Raw genomic sequence first — 22,971 nt, 5'->3', positions numbered from 1 at the left:
TAGACCAGCCCTCATTGCCCATCCACATAGTCTCCCTTCTGTTTGCAGGTTCAAGAATATTCTATGCAAAGTACCTCTCACTGTGAAGTACTCTTCAAGATCTCCGTTAAGAGTCAAGCTGTCGCTGTGCCATAAACCATAACAAATGGCCTTAATATCACAGGAATGAGATTTGTTGTTATTAGACATTTCTGCTCTTTCCTTAAGCTTTTCATTTTTCTTCGAGCTACAGTCCAAGGTAATTTTCAGTACCTCTCAAATAATTGCCAAATTTCTCTTGTGTTTCCCCGCTGTACCTAAACGAACACTGGCTTTAAAAAAATAAAGCCTTTTCAGTATAACAGAAAAAAACAGACAGCTAAATAAAGAAGACAATTAAAAAAGTGAGTTGCTCTGAAACAAATGTTCGTCGTGACCTTTACGTACTTTTTGATGTAGTGCGCAATTAGAAAATGTTAATCCACCGTGACAGGCCTACATTAAATGTATTCCCAGCAATAAGGCATCTTGCTGTGTGGCTCCATAGTAGAGGTTAAGCTCTTTTAGATTGAATTTGCCTCTAAATCATGACTTAGTCTAGCGCTGTACTGTACGCCGGCATCTCGTAACCTGAAATAAGAGGGCATTTTATTCTAGCAATCCATTTTCTCACATTCGGGCAGCATATTCCCCCCATACTAGCTTATTTGGCTCTATAAGCAGCAATTGTGCCCGCATAATGTCCATTAGAGCTATGCCATTAAGCAGGCAGCGTAGTGAAAAGGAATACAGATTATACAGGAAGGCGGCTGCACACCGCTAATGGGAAATTAAACATGTCACTTCATTGTGCTTTCCCCTTAACCCATTTAACCTATTAAACATGTCATTATTATTCTGCTAAATTGGTTTCACATCTGTAATAAGTAGATGGTGTACCGGCCAAAACTTTGTATTTCTTGTCTTCCTACAGGTTAATACCAGCATGCATGAGGCGAAGCTCAACGAGGAATGTGATGACCTTGTGGACATTATACAGAGACGAAAGCAAATGATTGCAGTGAAGATCAAGGAAACAAAAGTAAGAAAAGTGTGTACAGACATGATAAGTAGTATAACATAAAATTGTATTGTATCGCTGCATTATTGGAGTTTTTGTTGTATGTATATAGATATCAAAAGGGTTGTCTACTACTCAGACTACCGCTTCTCAATTGCCATATTCCCCCCATATAAAATAAAAACAGCCTACACTCACCTCCGGTGCCAGAGCCTTTCCTGTGCGTGACCCTGCAGCCAATCAGCAGCTGCCTTTGGACATAACTGACTTCTGGGGGAGGTCGGAGAGCAAGCAGCAGCTCCTGCTTCTGGGTGTCAGTTTCATTTGAAAAAAATAAGAACAAAGAGGCCACTGATTGGCTGCAGTACTCACGTATAACAACACAGCCACACAAGCCCTTGGAGACCTGCCAGCAAGCTAGTACCGGCACTGGAGGTGAATATAAACTGCTTTCATTTTACACAGGGTAAAATACCAATTGAGAAGAAGATGTTCAGCTACTTTTTTATTTTCACAAGGGTAACAGTAGAAAATGGACCCCAAAATTTGTTGTACAATTTCTCCTGAGCATGTTGATATCCATACTGTATGTGGGGGAAAACTACTGTTTGGGCGCACAACAGGGCTTGAAAGGGAAGGAATGCCATTTGACTTTTTGAATGCGAAATTTGCTGGAATCATTAGTGAACGCAGTGTCATGTTTGGACAGCCCCTGAAGTGCCTGAATAGTGGAAACCCCGCACAAGTGACCAATTTTAGAAATTAGACCCCTCAAGCAAAGTTTCTAAATGTGTAATGAGCACCTTGAACCCCAAGGTGCTTCACAGAACTTTATAACGTAGAGCCATGAAAATAAAAAAAAAATCTGATTTTTTCCCACAAAAAAGTTCATTTAACACCCAACAGGAAAAAATGGACCCCAATCCACGTGTAGTACAAGTGATAAGGCATTTTTTGTTCTTCGGGTAAATACAATTACGGTGATACCACATTTATTTTTTTTATGTTTTGGCACTTTTACACAATAAAAACAATTTTATTGAAAAACTAATTATTTTTGCATCACTTTATTCTGAGAGCTATAACTTTTTTATTTTTCCACTGATAGAGCTGTGTGGCAGCTTGTTTTTTGCGGGACTAGATGATTTTTTCAAAGATACTATTTTATTGAATTCGCCTTTTTGATTGTGTTTTATTCCACTTTTTGTTTGGCGGTATGACGATCACTATGGCAATGATCGGCCCTTTGTGATGACGTTTCGGGGGCCCCAATCTGAGGGCCCCCTCCCTCTGTTTGCCTTCTAAATGCTGCAGTCAATATAGATTGCAGCAGTTACCAGGTTAAAGTGCCAGGAGTGAGTGTCGGGCGTCACCTGTCATATCAGCTGAACACCCGGCAGCGATCCCATGATGTATACTGTACTTCAAATGTTGGGAAGGGGTTATACAAATATTACCTAAAGTATTAAATAAAATAAATATTAAAATACTACAAAGTAATTAAAATAACTGTATAGATTAATGTTACACATTATATAAAAAAATTGTAAATGCTAAATAAATATTTTGTGCTTCAGTTTCTCACCATTATCCACATCACTTTTTAAAGTAAACATTTTTGTTTGCATAATTTTAACTGTAAGCTTTATTTACATTGAGCTTTATAAGGAAAGACAATATTTTACAGTCATGGCCGAAAGTGTTTGCACCCTTGAAATTATTCCAGAAAATGGAGTATTTCTCCCAGAAAATCATTGCGTTTATTTTTTTTGTGTATGTTGTAACAACAGAAAAAAACTTGAGGAAAAAAAACAAAATTGGACATAATTTCACACAAAACTCCCAAACTTGGGCCTGACAAAATTGTTGGCACCCTCAATTTAGTATTTAATTGCCCACTGTCATGATCCAGTCCGGGGTTTGTTTCTGATTATTCTCTCCCCGGGATGGTCATGTGGGGGTTAATCTTCCCTGCCTCGTTTTGGTATCTGTCTGGCTATTTCAGTCTGCTGTTACCTGCAAGCAGTGTCAGTTACAGTTCTTGTTAGGGGCTGGCGGAACGCACCAAATAATATATAAGGTACTTAGGTGTATTCGCAGCCCAGGGTCCACCGTGCAGAGATGGTAACTGCTGCTCGGTAATGGCAGACAATATATGGCGGTTTAATAAATGAACACACGCGGGTTAACGTCACCAGGTGTGTACGAGGCGGACTCTGTTGCCTCACAGAGCCGCAGTACCGCATAATAGACAAAGGAACTTTAAGATCTCTGGAGATGGACTTGTAAACTTGAGATTGTTGATATTTTTCAACAATTTTGGTTCTCAAGTCCTCAGATAGTTATCCTCTTTTCTTTCTGTTCTCCATCATTAGTGTGGCACACACAGACACACAAGGCACATATTGAGAAAACTTCTGCCCTTTTTATGTGGTTTCAAGTGTGATTTTCATATTGCTCACACCTGTTACTTGCCACAGGTGTGTGTGAAAGAGCATCACATGCTTGAAACAGAGTTGTTTACCAACAATTTTGTAAAGATGCCAACAATTTTGTCCTGCCCATTTTTGGGGTTTTGTGTGACATTTTACCTTTTTTTCTCCCCCTTTTTTTGAGTGTTGTTCCAATACACACAAAGGAAAGAAACACTTGTATAACAAAACATGTGGAATTGCAATTATTTTCTGAGAGAAATACTTCATTTTCTGAAGCAATTTCAAGGATACCAACATTTTCATCCATGAATGTATATTGTAGTCTACTGTGGATCTCCGATTTCTCTTCACACTGATAGGCAGTATCCATTAAACTGAATAACCTATTTTTTCTCTCGAATGGCATGTTGTACTACCTGGGATAGGGCTGTAACCAATGGAATAAAGGGTATCTGCACACAATGTATTTTATACATCTGCTTACTTGCATTGTTTTTTTGCATTGCATTGTCCTTTTTTTACATCCTTTTGAATCCTTTTACTATTGCTTTGCAACAGACATTTTTTTTTGTTTTCACAGTGGCAGCCTCCGTCAGAAGCTGTCGTTGGCATGGTCCGGTCACTTCTTTCAGGCACTTGATGGCTTTTAAAGCCTAAAGTGCTTAATAAAAGTTGCAAAATTGGAACTTGATAGTCTCAAGTCTTTTTGGCATTTTTTAGTGCTTTTTTCAGGTGGATTCCGGTGAAATCCACTTGAAAAAGCCATCGTGTGGACATAATCTAAAAGTACCCTCATGTAACAAATTCAGTTTTTGCAGAAATCCTGTAGAGTACTTTTAGTTTGAAAGACCTGGGATGGCAACTGTTTTGCTCCTGAATTCTTCATTGTACTTTCATACTGTCATATTGCCCCTTATAACACGGGGGTGCCTTCTGACTGGGTAATAAGAAGTAGCGTGGACGTGGAACGCTTTTTAGACATTGGGGTTAACAGACTTACAACTAGTTACATCTTGCCCAGTGCAGAGATGACAGGGTTTTCTATGGTTCTCTCTCAGGTTTTATCCACTCTAAATGTTACTGTATATAATACGTTATTAGATACATTAGTGATCTGGTTTATTCATGACCTTTCAGTGATTATAGACCTATTTGTTTTGTGGGTCTCTCTTTCTCGCTTAGTCATTTAAAGAGATATTCATCTTTCAGTATTTTACAGATAATCAAGTTGATAGCAATTAAATGTGGACGGGAATGAGGTGGGTTCTCCTTATCCACACAGCCCACACGTGGGTCAATAAATCAATAAAGCCTAATTACTAGGCCTTCACTGTGCACAGCTGTTTGGGAAGCATGAAGCCTCTTAATTATTATCAATGGCTGACTGCAGTAGCAATCATTTGTCCTTTGTTAACTTCCCACGTATCGTACAGTAATGGGGAGGTGAACGGTTTTCTGCTACACATATATTCTTCCCTAGAAGCAAGGCTGGAGAAACCTTTGTTATATATTGTTTGATGGCTTGTACCATGATTCTTTTTACGTTACAATTATATTTAATATGACAGAATAATTGTCAGTGTATTTTTTTTCTAAAATTGGGGCGTATTGAGGTCTCACTGAAGGCTGTCATTTGTGCATTGCTCTTCTGTATTACTGTAAATGAGCAGAGAACTCATAGAAAAAGATCAACAATAAAACATTAAAGCAACACTCCAGCAGTATTTTTATTTTACTGATGGAGTGGTGTCACTAATCTAGGTTCCCTTCTTGTAGTATTTTATCCACCAGCCGCCATCTTCATCTGTTCTCCGCATCGCTATGGTCGTCTTATGCCCAGTGTTTGCTGGGCACCGGACGTCACAACTCAATGTAAGTCTGTGAGAGGCAGAATGAGACCAGAACGAGGTCACAGCAAGGCTCACATAGACTTACACTGAGAGATTGTGGTCGATACCTGCCATTTCTGGTTAGTCAGGAGCTGCAGTCACAAGATGGGGGATCGGAATCGGAAGACCTGAAGACAATGCCTGTTGACTAGAAGACTAGGGGCAAGGATCTTACGTTAGCAACACTCCAGCACTGAAATAAGCAAAACCCGCTGGAGTGGTGCTTTACACTCTTGGTTAATCAAATTAGTACCCTAATTAAAAGAAAAACATTATATACTCACCTTCTGCACTGGAGTCGTTCCAGTGATGTTGGTGCTGATTTTCACGGAGAGAGTTATGTGACTTGTTGTGTCACATGGCGGCTGCAGCCAGTGCACCATCCACTCTTTAGCTACAGGTCATTAATATTCCATCAGAGCAGACGCCAGTTCTGGTGGAATGATGGAAGCTGCCTGTGATGGCCGAAGAGTGACATCACTCTCCAGTAACAGCGGCACAGACATGGATGGAACGGTGCCGCTGCAAGAAGTAAAGGTCCTGAATTAAGCTGGGGTTGTCCAGTTCCGGAGAGCCCTCATAATTTTTTTGGCACAGTAATATTCGTCTGTATTCAATGTCTAGCTCAGTGCACTGACGACTGGGTCTTCGATACCATTAAAGAGGTGGTCAACTACATTGTATAATTTTTGTAATATATTTTTGTAAATGCCTTCTGCTGCCATATGTGCCTGTGAGCAGCGCAATCGCTACTTTCCAAGTCCGCATCATGTGATCCCGGATGCAGCCGATGCTGACTTCCACTGACATCAAGTTCCGGTTTTCCTGGATTCACCCAGGAGTGACCCAGCTACACGCACCCCCTGATTGACTTGGCTGTAAGTGATGTTCCACCACACATCACAGCCCAGTATCCAGCACATGCTGGCGGCCAATGAAAGCATAGGAGAGAAGGAAAAAGCGTGCTAGATACTGGGCTATGATGTGCCGTGAAACGACGCCCACAGACTGGTCAATTGGGTGGGTGCATCAGACTGGGTCATGCCTGGGCGAATCCAGGAAATCCGGAAGTTGACATGACATTAGCGGATGTCAAAGGCAGCTGCAGCTGTGGTCACTTGATGCGGACTGAGCGAGCAGCGATAGCGTCACTCACAGGCATGGATGGCCGCAGAATCCATGGGGGCATTATACAATGAAGTGGACCACATATTTAATTTTAGTAAATTAGGAAAAGGTTTTATTTATTTATTTATTTTTATATATTTTTCAAGGTAATGAAGTTAAGGAAACTTGCTCAGCAAATTGCCAACTGTCGGCAAAGGCTTGAGCGATCCACAGTGCTAATTAACCAGGCTGACCATCTCCTTAAAGAAAATGATCATGCAAGGTTCCTGCAAGCTGCTAAAACAGTAGTAGACAGGTAAGGAATGGAAAAATGTAACTATCTCATAAATATTGATGCATGTGGCTTAGCCGAAAGTTCAAAGGCTTGGTTAATTAAAAGGTATCTGGTTTAATGGGGTCTGTGATAATTATTGATTCCTTAAAATGTTGTGAATATCATAGGGTGAATATAAAACAAAGTAGTTTCTCCTTGTACAGAGTGCCAAGTTGGTGTAAGGAGACATATAAACCATGCAATGCTCCTCTGGGCCTTTAAATATTCATACTGCCTCTTCAGAGAGGAAGCGGACAGAAATCCTAGTGCAACGTATTGGGGATAGCAATCCTAAAAGTCAGTATCAACCCTTTAAAACGCAGTACTAGATTACTTAGGATAAAAAGCCAAACCAGAAATTCCATTTGCGGACACGTTTCGGTATTGCTTCCCCCAATAAGTGACAATAAATTCCTGTCTTTTTCTCTCAAAAATGACAATTTTCATATGAAAGGAGAGAAGCTGTCATGCACAGTGTGCAAAGACTAAGTGCAACACAAAGGGATGGGTGGAAGAAAGCCCAGACCCTAGGGAAAGGGTGAGTGGAGACTCCAAGACAGATCTGATAACACCCTACCTGCCCTACCATGCCTAAATTGATTCCTCACCAATCGTCAAGCAGGAACCTAAGCCCTTTATCTCCCTAGAGCTAGACCCTGGATAGGGAGGGGGTGAGATGAGCACTTTTCTGGCCCCGCTGTAAACTAAAGGCAGAAAGGTAGACTGCTATACCTCCAAGCCTTCACAATGGAATAATGTGAATATCACCGGCGACTCTCTACAGCAGACTGGGGATTTATAAACCCCAGATCCAGGTATGTCAACTAGAGCCGGAGGGAGGTTGACACTGGGTCCCAAAGTCAGAAGGATTAAAGAAGCATCTGCAATGCCAAACACAGAGACCTTCTGCATCCGTAAGCAGAGCAAATGTCTGTAGCATCTGTCATACCCGTGACAGGAGCATCGCATGGCCTATATGTTTATGTAGCCAACTTGACACTTCACAAGGAGTATTTTTAACCCCTATCTACTCTGTCATAGGCCTCTCACGCACTCAAACTAGATTTCCTGCTTTGCACTGATGAGGCTCATTCACTCCGAAACACATGTCTGCAAAATGGAGTTTCTGATTTGGCTTCTAAGTAATGTGGCAAAGCTGTTTTTATGGTTGATATTGACTTCTAGGTTTGTTACCCCAAAGGTGGCACTAAAGTTCCAATCCTCGTTTTATTAAAAGAGACAATTTTCATGAAGTAAAGAAGCCATGGGAAGTGGAATTCACCAATCTTAGATTCCGAGTAGAATAACACTGTACAGGCTGTTACCTGCGATAGGTTATCCAGAACTGATTCCAGGGTCAGCTACAGTTCTTTCTCTGTAATGGATATGTAAGGAAACAGATGATGATGAAATATCCCTAAATATTAGTCTAAACTAAGGAACAACATATGGATAATTTCCTATTTGCTATGTATTTAAAAGGTTATTTTGAATAAAAATGTATCTTTATATATTACTCGAACCCTCATTCATTCCGTAAATTATTATTGTGTCTACAGTGTATCTGAGACCAGCAATCACCAATCACATTGGCAGATGAACATCTACCCAGCACATGAAATAAATATGTTATAGGGTGGTCCCAGCAACTCTATCTATTCACAGTATATACAGTCGGTATGGAACGTACTCAGACCCCTTTTAAATTTTTCACTCTTTGTTTCATTACATCCAATTGGTAAATTCAAAAGAGTCAATTTTTTTCTCATTAATGTACACTCTGCACCCCATCTTGACTGAAAAAAACAGAAATGTAGAAATTTTTGCAAACTTATTTAAAAAGAAAAACTGAAATATCACATGGTCATAAGTATTCAGACCCTTTGCTCAGTATTGAGCAGAAGCACCCTTTTGAGCTAGTACAGCCATGAGTCTTCTTGGGAATGATGCAACAAGTTTTTCACATCTGGATTTGGGGATCCTCTGCCATTCTTCCTTGCAGATCCTCTCCAGTTCCGTCAGGTTGGATGGTGTATGTTGCAGGACAGCCATTTTCAGGTCTCTCCTATTAATTATATTAATAACTATATTAATGTTAATTATATCACTTAATATTGAGCAGAATTAAGTATGCTGACATCCCTCCATATACCGCTTGAACCCAAATACAGCCCCTCTAATATATCGTATGAGTGTGGGTAGGACGACTCCCAGACAGTGAAGGGGCAGGTGCCCAGGGGACCGCCATCAGGGTTTCTGAGGGGATGATGCTGGGAGGACAGTAAAAGAAAAGACTTGACTGAAGTTGTCAGGGAAACAGGGGGCAGGTCAAGCTTAACAGGAGCAGGGGGTGCGCTGAAGTGGCAGTTGAGAGAGAGCCAGACAACAGACAAGAAGTCGGGTGAGACAGAGAGGACCGAGGGAGCGAACGGTGTGTTGTGGAGAGACCGACAGGGCCCTGTGAAAGGAAAGCTGCGGACTTACCGACTAGTGACACGTGAGAGCCTTGCACCGGCAGCCGCTCCCCTCATACGGACGCATACAGCCGCCCCCGCTGTTTCCCTCCCTGCTGTGACAAGTCCAAGACCTCCACTGACCGCTGCGACTAGAGACCATTCCTTTACAGCGGTCAGGACACTGCCCCCTTGCCTTCTCCCACAGCTGCAGCCCTGTCATCACCGGCCCCAGGGGGCGTCACTTCACTACAGGCGGCAGTAGGGGCCCCCATCTGGTTTGCTAAGGGACCCTAATCAGAGGTTGGTGAACGGTTATATTTAGAGACTGCGTCATGACTCTGCTGTGAAACGAGAGTCGCAAGAGAACGCCTGTTGCGCCCATCGGCACAGTTTCTTCAGGGCCTGTTGCGACCCACCATCATCGTTTTCTTCAGGGCCTGTTACGCCCCACCGTCATCGTTTACTTCAGGGCCTGTTGCACCCCACCGTCATCGTTTTCTTCAGGGCCTGCTGCGCCTCACCATCATCGTTTTCTTCAGGGCCCAATGCGCCCCACCGTCATCGTTTTCTTCATGGCCTGTTGCGCCCCACCGTCATTGTTTCTTCAGGGCCTGTTGCGCCCCACCGGCATCGCTTTTTCAAGGGTCTGTCGAGCCCAGTTTCACCCCGGAATATCGAGGCGTCAAGGCAGCCGCATCAGCGATCTCTACGCGGCCATGCCTGTGATCCGGACAGACCCCTGGAAAGATAAGTGTACTATATGAGATAAGGACCCCCCAGTTTGGTCATACGTGGCCTATAGCAACCGGGAAAACCGGGTTAGTCGCATGCACCATAAGAAGTGTTGTTAGGGTTGTTGAGTCCCTGTGTGGACTGATTGTTGTTTATATTTGTTGTTAGCTCAATATAGCCCCGCGGCGACAGTTTTATAAAAGTTTATTCCACAAACCACACTCAGTCTCGTGTCTCGTCACTGCATCCTGCGAACCTGCTAGGACCCTACACTTGGCGTAGTCGGCAGGATGCAGTCTCCGAGCACAGACAATGGTGCCCCAGATCAGGGTAGAGCTGTAAACTCTACAAATGAGGAGGGTCCCCGTACCAGCATATCATTCGGGGCCATGCTGAACAGCCTGCCTAGATTTTCAGGCTCCAATACTATGTTATGGAGCTGGACAGAGCGGATGCGGGGGCTCTTTCAGTTGCACCCAATGACCCCTGGTCTGGAGGCCAAGGTGGCACTCATGGCACTGGACGGGGAGGCGCGGAGGTCAGTGATGTTGAAACCTCCAGGGCACCGTAACACTTTTGAAAAAGTGTTACAGATAGTAGAACAGACCCATGGGGACCCTACTGATGTGGGAGAATTAAGAACCCGTTTGTTTAGTCGGATGCAAGTAGAGGGGGAGACGATCACAGAGTATATGAATGTCCTCCAAGAATTGCATACGGCTATAAAAAGAAAGGACGGGGTAGGGGCAGGACCTGTTGACATTACCCTACATGACCTACTGGTGACTGGTTTGCGAGATCCATTAGTCAAACAGGCCCTGCGGGAACAGATCAGAATGAATCCCCGAATAGAATTTTTAGAGGTGGGAAGTCAGGCACGTGCTCGAGAGCAGGAGAAGGGGATTGCGGTCCCCGTGGGGAAAGTCCGAGGTGTGGAGGCCTCCACGAATGTAGTCGAGGAACCTCAGTGGGTGGAAGAGATGAAGCAAGAGCTGAAAAGTATTAAGGGCAAGTTGGCCGAAGTAAAGAGAAGAACCGAGTCCGGGACTGGACGACCAAGCTTTAACCCCGGCTCCTGGGGATCACGCTCCCCGCGGGGTGGTCAGCCTACACAGGCCCGGTGTTATGAGTGTGGAGAACCAGGCCACTTTGCCCGAGAGAGTCCACGACGTGGGAGATACCCACCCAGGCCGCCATTAAATTAAAGGGCTCCGGGCTGGGGGGACGCCGCTCGGAGCCGAAAACCACAACTAGGGGTGGTGGAGGTCCTGAAGATTTGGTAGCAAAATGTCCGGTGGTTTGGGCAGAAGTGGAGGGCCGTGCCGTCCGGTGCCTGGTGGACACGGGGTCACAAGTAACCACTATGCCTGCAACGTACTTTCAATAGAATTTCCCGGAAGCAGCCAGGCCTCAGTGGGGGCCCGTGATCAGACTAGTAGCTGCCAACCAACTGCCGGTCCCAGTTGCTGGGGTGGTGTGGGTGTAAGTGACACTGTGCGGTAAATCCCTTGGTCGCAGAGGGGTGGTACTGACTCAAGGAGAAGATGATAAGCAACACCCCGTCACCCTAAGCATGAATGTTCTACGAGAGTTCGGCAACCTACTGCTCAATGACCCTACACAGAGGATTCTGAAGCAGTGGGGTTCTCGCACAGCCCAGGGACAGGTATTCCAGCAGCTGGTGCGGGGAGCATGGGTACATCAGGACCGCCAGGAAGGCGAGGCTCTGGGTAAGGTCATCACACCAGCGACTCCCCTGCTTGTGTTACCTCCTGGACAGACTGTGGTGGCCCTGTCCATTCGAGCCTCGATACCCTTGGAGGGTGTGGAGGTGCAGGTGGAGCCATATCACTCAGAGCGCTTGCCTCCTGGCATACTGGTGGCCCGTTCCTTGGCTACTGTGCAAAAAGGAGCCGTCCTGGTGTGCTGCGTTAACCTTGAAGACCTAGACACCGTTCTGAAAGCACGGACTGTACTGGCCAAACTAGTAAGGCCTTTAGAAGAAGTGCTGCCAGCCCCTGCGGTTCAATTGCGAGTACACCCCGAGGATCCTTGGGAAGTAACAATGCGAACCTTACAGGCCCATGAAGTCTTGGCACAAGAGAAGGGCCGAAATATTTTGGAGCAGATGCGGGCCGAGCTTTCTGGATTAACTGCAGCCCAGCTTTCACAGATAAAAGCATTGCTGGGACAGTATCATGAAGTATTTGCTAGTCATGAGGACGATTTTGGATGTACCACCGCCATCACTCATGAAAACCCCACAACAGGAGCGGCCCCTATCCGGGAACGATATCGACAGATTCCGCCACAACTCTATCAAGAGGTGAAAACTTTGCTGGCCCAAATGCTGCGAAAAGGGGTGATACGGGTAAGTCAAAGCCCCTGGGCGGCCCCAATCGTGTTGGTCCAAAAGAAAGATGGTACACTACGATTATGTGTGGATTATCATAAACTGAATGCTTGCACTATTAAAGACTCATACCCACTGCCCCGCATAGAAGAATCCTTGTTCGCCTTAGGGAAGGCAACATATTTTTCGACCCTGGACTTGGCCAGTGGGCACTGGCAGGTGCCCATGTCAGAGGAAGATAGAGCCAAGACGGCGTTCATATTGCCCATGGGACTGTTTGAGTTTAATCGGATGCCGTTTGGGCTGGCCAACGCCCCCGGGACCTTTCAGCGATTGATTGAGCGGTGTCTGGGAGATCTCAATTTTGAGGCTACGTTGATCTATCTGGACGACATCATCGTCTATGCCGCCACCTTTGAGGACCACCTGAAGCGGTTGGGACAGGTACTCAGCCGGTTGCAAAAGTACGGGTTGAAGGTGAAGCCTCAGAAATGCCAACTATTTCGCTCTCAGATTGAGTATCTGGGTCATGTCGTTTCGGCGGAGGGTGTGAGGCCATCCCGGGAGAAGGTGGCTGCTATCGAGTAATGGCCTACCCCTGAGACGGTGAAAGATGTGCGGGCTTTTCTGGGGTTAGCCGGATATTACCGTCACTTTGTAAAGAATTTTGCATGTCGAGCTCGAGCCCTGCACGACCTGCTGAAGGGGGCTCCTGCTGGGGCCAATGGGCGAAAAATCCAGTGGCAACACCCTCAGGAAGAGGCCTTCCGAGACCTCAAGGCTGCGCTCTCGGATGCCCCAGTGTTGGCTTATGCGGATTTCTCTCAACTGTTCATCTTGCACACTGACGGGAGTCTTCACGTGCTGGGGGCTGTGTTGTCACAGGTTCAGGATGGCCGGGAGAGAGTGAACGCATATGGAAGTCGCTCACTCCATGACTCCGAGCGTAACCCTGACAATTACAGCTCTTTTAAGCTCAAGCTCCTCGCAGTGGTGTGGGCTATGACGGAGAGATTCGCAGAGTACCTAGCGGGCTCCGAGGTGGTAGTGCGAACTGACAACAACCCGCTGGCTCATTTGGAAAACGCCAAATTGGGGTCTCTGGAACAACGATGGGTGGCCCGGATGGCGAAGTACAATTATAAGATTATCTACAAAAGAGGGGCCGAGAATATCCATGCAGATGCCCTCTCCAGGATTCGACATACAACTCCAGGGCAGAATCGAGACGAAGAATTGGAAGGAGAGGAAATACCGTTCGCTCTCACTGCTACCGTGCTCACAATCGATAATAAAAAGATATCTTCCTCTGAGACCCCAAGGGGCATACTGGAACAATCCCGGGATAAGTGGATACAACAGCAACAAGAAGACGAAGAGGTTGGCCTTCTCAGGACATGGGTCGCTGCTGGGCAATTACCCACTGACTCTCAATGGCAAAATTTGACTCAAGACCTGTTGCTTATGCTGCGACAATGGGAGAGGTTGGTTATCCAAAAGGGATTATTGTATCGTAAAATAACATCACAAACAACCTCAATGACAGTTTGGCAGGTGGTTACGCCAGGAGCCCAACATCACGTACTGGCTCGGGAGGCTCACGAAAAAGGGGCCCATTTCGGAACAAAAAAATTTTTGCAGTGGCTACAACAGAAAGCTTACCACCCGCGCTTGCCGGCTGTTGTGGATGAAATTTGCTGGACCTGCCGCTTGTGTGAACTAGCCAAACCACCCGCTCAGCGAGCCGCAACACAGACTATTGTAACCTGAGCACCCCTTGAGCTCCTGATGGTGGATTATCTGACCATTGGACCCGCATTTCAGGGATACGAACAATGTCTCGTTATGGTAGATCATTTCACCAAGTTCGCTGTGGTCACCGCCACTCAGGATCAGACCGCAGAGTCAGCTGCCTCCGCAATTTGTAGAAAGTTTATACAAGTATACGGCTGTCCTCAACGAATATATTCTGATCAGGGAGCATATTTTTTGGGAAAAGTCATGGAAGAATTACATCACCTCTATGGAATTGACAAGTCCGGGACCACGCTGTATCACCCGCAAGGGACAAGGGAATGGGGCTTGTGAACGATTTAATCGGACATTGATTCAGATGTTGCGCACTCTGGAGAGTGACAAGAAGGCCCGTTGGCCCGAATATGTTTCCGAATTAGTTTGGGTCTATAACAATAGGGTACATCGAGTGACTGGCTATACCCCCTATTCCCTGTTGTTTGGGCGAGAAGGTAAAGGGATCACGGAGGTGGAGTTAGACCCAGAAGAGTTTCAGCCCTGGACTGGAGTGTCGTCTTGGGTCTGAAATCATCGCCATCAGCTGCAAACTCTTCACCGGATTGTACACACCAAGCTCCGAGACTGGGAGCACCCAGGGAAGAATGCAACCCCGCCTCCTCACCTCCAAAGCGGGGGCCGGGTGCTTGTACTAGATCAACTCCCCAGAACAAACTGGAGCCGCGTTGGGAAGAAAGTCCTTATCGGATCTTACGCCGTATTCATCCTGACGGACCGGTGTGCGAAATACGACCTGAAGAGGATGAAACACTGCCCACTCGTGTTGTGCATCGCAATATGTTACGCCCATGTACTTCCTCCGCCCTGAAGCAACCGGAGCCTATCCCGTCGACATCTGAACCGTCTTCCGTATGTTGGGACCCGGACGACGACAAAGATTGTCTCCCAGGACCCAGAGGCCCTCCACTCAGTAATGAATCATCTGACACAATTAGCCCGCCTGCACCAACCAGCCCACCGATGTCCACCACCCCAGACGACTCTACCCCAGTTGAACTTAGACGCTCCGAGCGGTCAACAGCCGGCAAACCCCCTGAACGATATGAGCAAGATCAATTCATATGGCAACGAACATTGAAACCCCTACAGACCGAACTCAATACACTAAAGCCCTCGCCCGAGGACTGGCGAGCATACAGGGTGGGGGAATGTGGGGAGGAGGACTCCCAGACAGTGAAGGGGCAGGTGCCCAGGGGACCGCCATCAGGGTTCCTGAAAGGTATCTTGGTATCTGTTATGATCTATGTGATTATTGTTATGCTGTAATGTCTATTGTCTGTACAAATATGTCGGCGCTATAAAAATAAAATTTATTATTATTAAGGGACGATGCTGGGAGGACAGTAAAAGAAAAGTCTTGACTGAAGTTGTCAGGGAAACAGGGGGCGGGGCAAGCTTAACAGGAGCAGGGGGCGCGCTGAAGTGGCAGTTGAGAGAGAGCCAGACAACAGACAAGAAGTCGGGTGAGACAGAGAGGACCGAGGGAGCGAACAGTGTTTTGTGGAGAGACCGACAGGGCCCTGTGAAAGAAAAGCTGCGGACTTACCGACTAGTGACACGTGAGAGCCTTGCACCGGTGGCCGCTCCCCTCTTAATAACGCATACAGCCACCCCCGCTGTTTCCCTCCCTGCTGTGACAAGTCCGTGACCTCCACTGACCGCTGCAACTAGAGACCATTCCTTTACAGTGGTCAGGACACTGGCCCCCTGCCTTCTCCCACAGCTGCGGCCCTGTCATCACCGGCCCCAGGGGGCGCCACCTCACTACAGGCGTCAGTAGGGGCCCCCATCTGGTTTGCTAAGGGACCCTGATCAGAGGTTGGTGAACGGTTATATTTAGAGACTGCGTCATGACTCTGCTGTGAGACGAGAGTCACAAGGGGACGCCTGTTGCGCCCATCGGCACAGTTTCTTCAGGGCCTGTTGCGCCCCACCGTCATTGTTTTCTTCAGGGCCTGTTGCGCCCCACCGCCATCGTTTCTTCAGGGCCTGTTGCGCCCCACCATCATCGTTTTCTTCAGGGCCTGTTGCACCCCACCATCATCGTTTTCTTCAGGGCCTGCTGCACCCCACCGTCATCATTTCTTCAGGGCCTGTTGCGCCCCACCGTCATCGTTTTCTTCAGTTCCTGCTGCGCCCCACCGTCATCGTTTTCTTCAGGGCCCGTTGCGCTCCACAGTCATCGTTTTCTTCAGGGCCTGTTGCGCCCCACCATTATCGTTTCTTCAGGGCCTGTTGCGCCCCACCGGCATCGCTTTTTCAAGGATCTGTCGAGCCCAGTTTCACCCCGGAACATTGAGGTGTCAAGGCAGCCACATCAGCGATCTCTACGCGGCCACGCCTGTGATTCGGACAGACCCCTGGAAAGATAAGTGTACTATATGAGATAAGGACCCCCCAGTTTCGTCATACATGGCCTATAGCAACCGGGCAAACCGGGTTTGTCACATGCACCATAAGAAAAGTGTTGTTAGGGTTGTTGAGTCCCTGCGTGGACTGATTGTTGTTTACATTTCTTGTAAGCTCAATATAGCCCCGCGGCTACAGTTTTATAAAAGTTTATTCCACAAACCACACTCAGTCTCGTGTCTCGTCACTGCATCCTGCGAACCTGCTAGGACCCTACATGAGGTCCACACTGCCTCCCCATGTCCAGCATTTGAGGCCCACACAGTCTCCCCATGTCCAGCATCTGAAGCCCACACAGCCTCCCCATGTCCAGCATCTGAGGCCCACACAGCCTCCCCACATCCATGCCAAGACGCCCATAGCCTCCCCATTTCAGTGTTAAAACCCCCTTAGCCTCCCCATGTCAAGACCCCCATAGCCTCCCCATGTCCACGATGAGACCCCCATAGCCACCTCATGTCCATGATAAGACCCAAATAGTCTCCCCATTTCCATGATAAGACCCCATAGCCTCCCCATGTGCAACCAAACATCCAATACACATAAATAAATATAAAAAAACACATATTCACCTTTCTCCCGTTCCCATGGCACTCTGCTCTGCTTCATCGCGTCACAGAGGAATTAGAAAGTATGCTGGTCTTGCCAGCCAGGTATTGATTGATCATCCTTAAAAAGTTTTCGCTCCTTGTCAAAAATACCCGGTCATCAGGCCCTGGATGCTGGTATGGTGTCATTAAGTGGTCCCAGACCTTTAACAGTGTACCCCTGCCTCTGCTGTATTTGGTGTTTGTCTCCTTTGCCTCACTTCCTTGATTGGGCAAGGAAGCTTGCCCCCTTCTGCTTGCGTTGTTTGATGGAAATTATTTCAACATATTTTTCACAATAGCCTTCTAATACAGGAACATTTTAGAAGATACAGAAATAAAACACACTGGTGCTCCTAGGCTGAATACTCCTTGGTAGCTGCAAGTGAAGAGGCAGGCTCTGTGCAAATCCTGCTAAATAAGTTCATGCGATATTACTAATGGTGAAAAGTTCACTGCGATTACTCTTGAGGACCTATTAGGTAGATGAATAAATAGAGTCAGTGTGACGTGGTGGTATACTGGAGTATACTAGTACATGTCAATTACTAGTGGATAACAGTTGCTATGGGCACTTACTTCAATGGACCGGGCTTGAAGTTGATGCCATGCTGAGGTGCAGGGAGACCAGCGCATAGGGAGCATCCCCCCGTGATGCTAATGGTCGTCAGGTGCACAGAACCTCAAGCAAGAGTGCGTACAAGCAGAGAGTAGAGGCAAGCTCCGGCCGGAAGCACTGCCGCTGTGAAACTGAAACTAACAGGAAGCCGGAGAGCGTGATGTCACGTGACTAGCAAGGATGGGTGCGTGTAAGGGTCAATTCCAACCAATGCGTTTTGAGGGACGCGGTCCCTCTTCCTCAGGGTTACAGCATGTAATACTCCATAGATGACAATTTCAATCCAGAAAACATTTGGAACGTAAATATTTTGAAAATTTAGTTGATGTACTCCTACACTCATAAAGCCTTTTCACAAAGTGAAAAGCCAGGAAAAAATTATAAGGAGGATCATCCATAGACCCTTGACAGCACCAACTGTAGTACCTCATTTAAATATTGTGAACAAAGTGTAGTTGTGGTACTTCTACACTCATAAAATTTAACCCAGATATTTGAGTGATATCATATTATCCCCGAGTATGTTCGCTCCTCCCTAGTGAATACATTAAGAGTGCTATATTGAGGCATATTTTTTTCAGTCTTGAGCTCATTTGAATAACGGTCGTACAAAGAACCATTACTTTAAGTCGTTCTTAATGGGTCGATTTAGACAACTGTGTTATTTAATTACTGTAACTAATTTAGGCAAAAGAAGAAAATGTTTTCGAGAAATAGAATTCGCCTAAGTGTTAACAAAAAAATCACTGAAACAACCCAAATATTTAATGGTGCTGTTATCTTATGACAGGGTATCCATGGCAACTACATCTTCTCAAGTTCTTATCCCTGATGTCAATTTAAATGATGCCTTTGAAAACTTTGCCCTGGATTTCTCCAGAGAGAAAAAATTGTTAGAAGGTTTGGACTATGTAACAGGTAAGAGGATCCAAGCCCGATATCTGCTCAGTCATCAAAGACTGCTCACACCGATAATATTTCCTTTATAGATTAATATTTTCCTCTTATTAGTATTTGATTTCTTTTAAGTGTTTCAAAGGAAGTTTTCAGGAAGACGAGTAATATAGGAGAAAGATTGGAAGAATTCCTTCATTTCTAGCACTCGGCCACATGTAGCATATGCAGTATGGGGCGTACATGGAGTAGATACAATACAATAGATAATGTACCACTGCAAAAAACAGAATAAAGCAATGATTCTCTGTATCATTTACCCCATTACAGCTTGCGATATTGATGTCATACGTTGGCCCCCGTTGGAGATAACTGATATTCTGTGTCAGGATCCTGTCAGCGTTGGCAACTGCCACGGCTGAGCAGGGTGACTTACTCACACTGCGGGAGAGCACGGGGCCCAATACGGTAGTGAAAACTTAAGCAGACAGGACCTGAGGCACGGAAGATAGTAAGGAGTATCAGGACCTACGATCATGTGACTGCAGGGGGCGGGGCTTAGCATCCTACTACTGCAGATGATGTAATGTACCTACTGCAGGAATACTGTAGTAGAGGAGAGGAAAACGCAGGTCAGACAAGCAGAGGTCATACACGAGAGGGCGGTGCGGTACCAAAGGGACGAGCAGAGAATAGTCAAGTCACAAGCAGAGAGTCAAACACGAGAGAGCGGTGCGGTACAAGAGGGACAGGCAGAACTCGTAACAGGGACAGAAACGGATCAAAACCAAACAAGCAACAAGTTATCAGGCACAAGGCACACTTACACAAGAGGTCAACTAACTCAGCCAAGGGCAGGAGTATAACTGACACCGGACCTAGGTCCAGTGAGCATTAAATAGCCGCCCTCTGCCAGAGAGAGGCAGAAACAATTAACCCCCTGTCTGACCAGGACGGGCCAAAGCGAAACCCCGTCCTGGATCATGACATTCCGCTTATCCCTGTTTGGTTGTGGTTTCTGGCAGTCACATTATACAACTATCTTTGATCTGGATATTGTATTACTTGTATTTCTGATGATTATTTATGGTGTCATTTCCATCTCCAGCCCCAAACCCTCCTACTATAAGAGAAGAGCTTTGTACTGCATCGCATGACACGATAACCGTCCATTGGATGTCCGATGATGAGTTCAGTGTTGGTTCCTACGAGCTGCAGTACACCATCTATACTGGACAAGCCAACTTCATCAGTAAGATTGATCTTTTACACGAAACCAGTCTGCAATGCTGAAAAGGAAATCTGTCAGCAGGTTTTTATTAAATAATCTGAGAGCAGAATATTGGAGGGACATAAACCCTAATATTATGGATATGATATGTCACTTACTAGGCTGTGCATTGCTGTTTTTTAAATAAAATCATCAGCATAAGATTATTACTACAGGGACCAGATGTCTTATTCCATTTAGTTCTCCTGCTCTTTGTAGCCACGCCTCCACCAACGATTGGCAGCTTTCTGCCTATATACAGTGTACACTGCCAATCAGTGGTGTGGGCGGGATTATACTGCAACTATGCAGCAGAGAAAACAATGATTGCATGCAGATCAGCAAGTGACACATCACTGAAATCAGGGTCTCAGGCTCTAGATCAAGCTGCTACATAGCAGAAACCTGGTAGCAGATTCCATGCCACCTGACTTATACTGCCCAAACCACATTTAGCATGAAACAGAGCTTGACTGCATATCAGCTAAGTATATTTATACTTCAAACATCCGGCACTAGCCCTGGCCAACTAGTCCCAGACCTGTTCTATGTGATTGATATGCCTTTTGCTATGGGAGAGATCTGTCAATCACATTTCTAAGACTGGAAAGAGCCAACTAGATCTTTATAGTATAATTTCTCTGAAATGCCGGAGCATTTTACAGAAGTATATTACTGGCTGCAATGGAGCAAACGGGCTCTGATTCCAGTGGCCCAGGGTATGGGCAGCATGAGTCCGGTGACCGGTTCCCTTTAAATGACTACAGATGTAAAGAGGATTACTGTAATCTCTAATCTTGTACACATTGCATCTTGTTTCTTAAAAGAAATTGTTGCATTTCATGACCGAAAAAATTACAATTGTAGACTTGTTCTTTATTCTTAAATGTAAAAAGGAACCCTGCCCCGACCTTCACATTGTTAAGATCGCGTGCCCTCAACATGAAGATAAAACTCTTCTTAAGAATTGTGGGTTTTCCCTAAGACAGTTTTGAGCACATCTGCCAGAAACATTATATTAACCTGGTATCCATTGAAGTGAATGTAGACATTGTAATACATGGTTGTATGGAGTTCTACGTTTTCCATAGCAGGAGCTATTTTTCCAGTTTTACTCATATGTGCTCATATAAATATTGCACTACGCAACAAAATACATGTGGATTTACCTTAAATTTCTGTGAGTTTACAATGTTTTTTTCCATGCATTTTGTAAAGATGAAAGTATGATTTAGGCATTTTCCCCCTATACAAGCTGCCAAAAACATAACGCAAAGCTACACAAAGTTGTGTAAAGACGTGCTGTTTTGGCATTCGGTTCTTGGCACTTCCACTGTCTGGACAGACGGTCTAAACCATGATAAAGATGTTCCTTACAGAGATGATTTAATCGGTCTATTTTGAGCTTAATTTCATGAAATTTGCTGGTTGCAGTCAATCAGGATAAACTATCACAGCCACTATAAAAGATTAAGCAGGGAAAGCAGCATCCATTTTTACAGTGTACAGATAGGAAGTCGGTACACACAGCTCATCATTACATATAGGGATATAAATGCCTAATCAGAGTGTGGTGTACTATTGAAATGCTGGAGAATATAGAAAATGGGGATGCTAGTCTCAGGCAGTTGTAAGTGATAGGCAGGTGCAGGACCTGCAAAGTCTTTGTGACTCTGAACTGACTTATCCATGATATACTTCACTTTAATAGCACCACTTTCTTTTTAACATTTGTGACGCACTGGAAAAAAATAGGACATTTTAATTGCCCTCATTCCTAATTTTCTGGCTCTAGAAAAATACTCAGCTTGTCTGTCACAGAAAGTGTGCTTCCTAGTTTTTGAGACAAGGAAGCTCTGCCCCTTCTACCTACCTTTCCCCACTGACTCCCCAACACCCTTTCCTAGCCAGACTAGGATGAGGCCATCCTCCCCAAGGGTACACCCAGATGCCCTGACTGACCTGGTTTGTGTGGTGTGTGAGTGTTAGGAGTCTAGAGTGGTGCTCCCTCCTTACCTGAGGGTAGGATACCACACCTCTCGATGAGTTGCAGTACCTCTGTGGCGAATGGACCCTCAGGCGTGCCACATTCCCCCCCCATTATACACAGGACTTCCGTGGGCTGGAACAGAGCATAATCGGTGCTACAAGAAACATGCAAAATTTTTGGATATGCATATCAACAGGTATAAAAATGAAACACAACTTCCCTTTATGGGAGGCACTTTGTCGTTAATGTTACAAATAACTACTATCTTATAAATATACAGTACATCTTATAAAAATGTTGCTAAATATTAAATATAAATATCAATATTATAAATACATAATAACATTAAATATACATCTGCATATAAATAATTTGCAATACAATATCAACACCATCAATAAAACATTTTTAATCAAGTGCAACAATGTCCAATTCATCCTGTACCAGAGTATTCTTCCTCTTTGGTGTAATATGGGGGACCCATCTCAAACCCCCAACGTAGGCCTTGGGTGGGCTACAGTTGGTCTCTACGTTGGACCACATTTCCAGCCACGCCAAATGGGTTTTTGTTCTGTGGTCTAATTAGGCACTTTCAGAGGCCTGATGTAAAACCAAGATGGAGCATCTTAAAAAGTGCTAACTACAGTGCCTTGCGAAAGTATTCGGCCCCCTTGAACTTTTCAACCTTTTCCCACATATCATGCTCCAAACATAAAGATACCAAATGTAAATTTTTGGTGAAGAATCAACAACAAGTGGGACACAATTGTGAAGTTGAACGAAATTTATTGGTTTTTTTTTACATTTTTTTTGTTAAAGTCAAAAACTGAAAAGTGGGGTGTGCAATATTATTCTGTCCCTTTAACTTAATACTTTGTTGCGCCACCTTTTGCTGCGATTACAGCTGCAAGTCACTTGGGGAATGTCTCTATCAGTTTTGTACATCGAGAGACTGAAATTCTTGCCCATTCTTCCTTGGCAAACAGCTCCAGTTTGATGGAGATCGTTTGTGAACAGCAGTTTTCAGCTCTTTCCACAGATTCTC

At 45.3% G+C, this 22,971-nt stretch overlaps 1 protein-coding gene across 4 annotated transcripts in view; it reads left to right on the top strand.

Annotated features, from left to right (window-relative positions):
* Nucleotides 1–22,971, top strand: part of LOC141087478 (probable E3 ubiquitin-protein ligase MID2) — a 651,404-nt gene that overhangs the window by 359,640 nt on the left and 268,793 nt on the right. For 3 of the 4 annotated variants that reach the window (XM_073573031.1, XM_073573028.1, XM_073573029.1), the window contains 4 exons: nt 953–1,069; nt 6,638–6,786; nt 18,563–18,690; nt 19,775–19,918. In XM_073573031.1, coding sequence (XP_073429132.1) covers nt 953–1,069; nt 6,638–6,786; nt 18,563–18,690; nt 19,775–19,918 — 538 coding nt within the window. The remainder of the gene's footprint in view (nt 1–952; nt 1,070–6,637; nt 6,787–18,562; nt 18,691–19,774; nt 19,919–22,971) is intronic. The other variant, XM_073573030.1, reaches the window with a different exon arrangement.

The sequence above is a fragment of the Dendrobates tinctorius genome, unplaced genomic scaffold (genome assembly GCF_039654945.1).
Source record: "Dendrobates tinctorius isolate UK_male_01 unplaced genomic scaffold, ASM3965494v1 ptg000034l, whole genome shotgun sequence".
NCBI lineage: Eukaryota > Metazoa > Chordata > Amphibia > Anura > Dendrobatidae > Dendrobates > Dendrobates tinctorius.
Note: the sequence above shows the minus strand (reverse complement) of the source record. Positions and strands in the feature narration are given on the sequence as shown.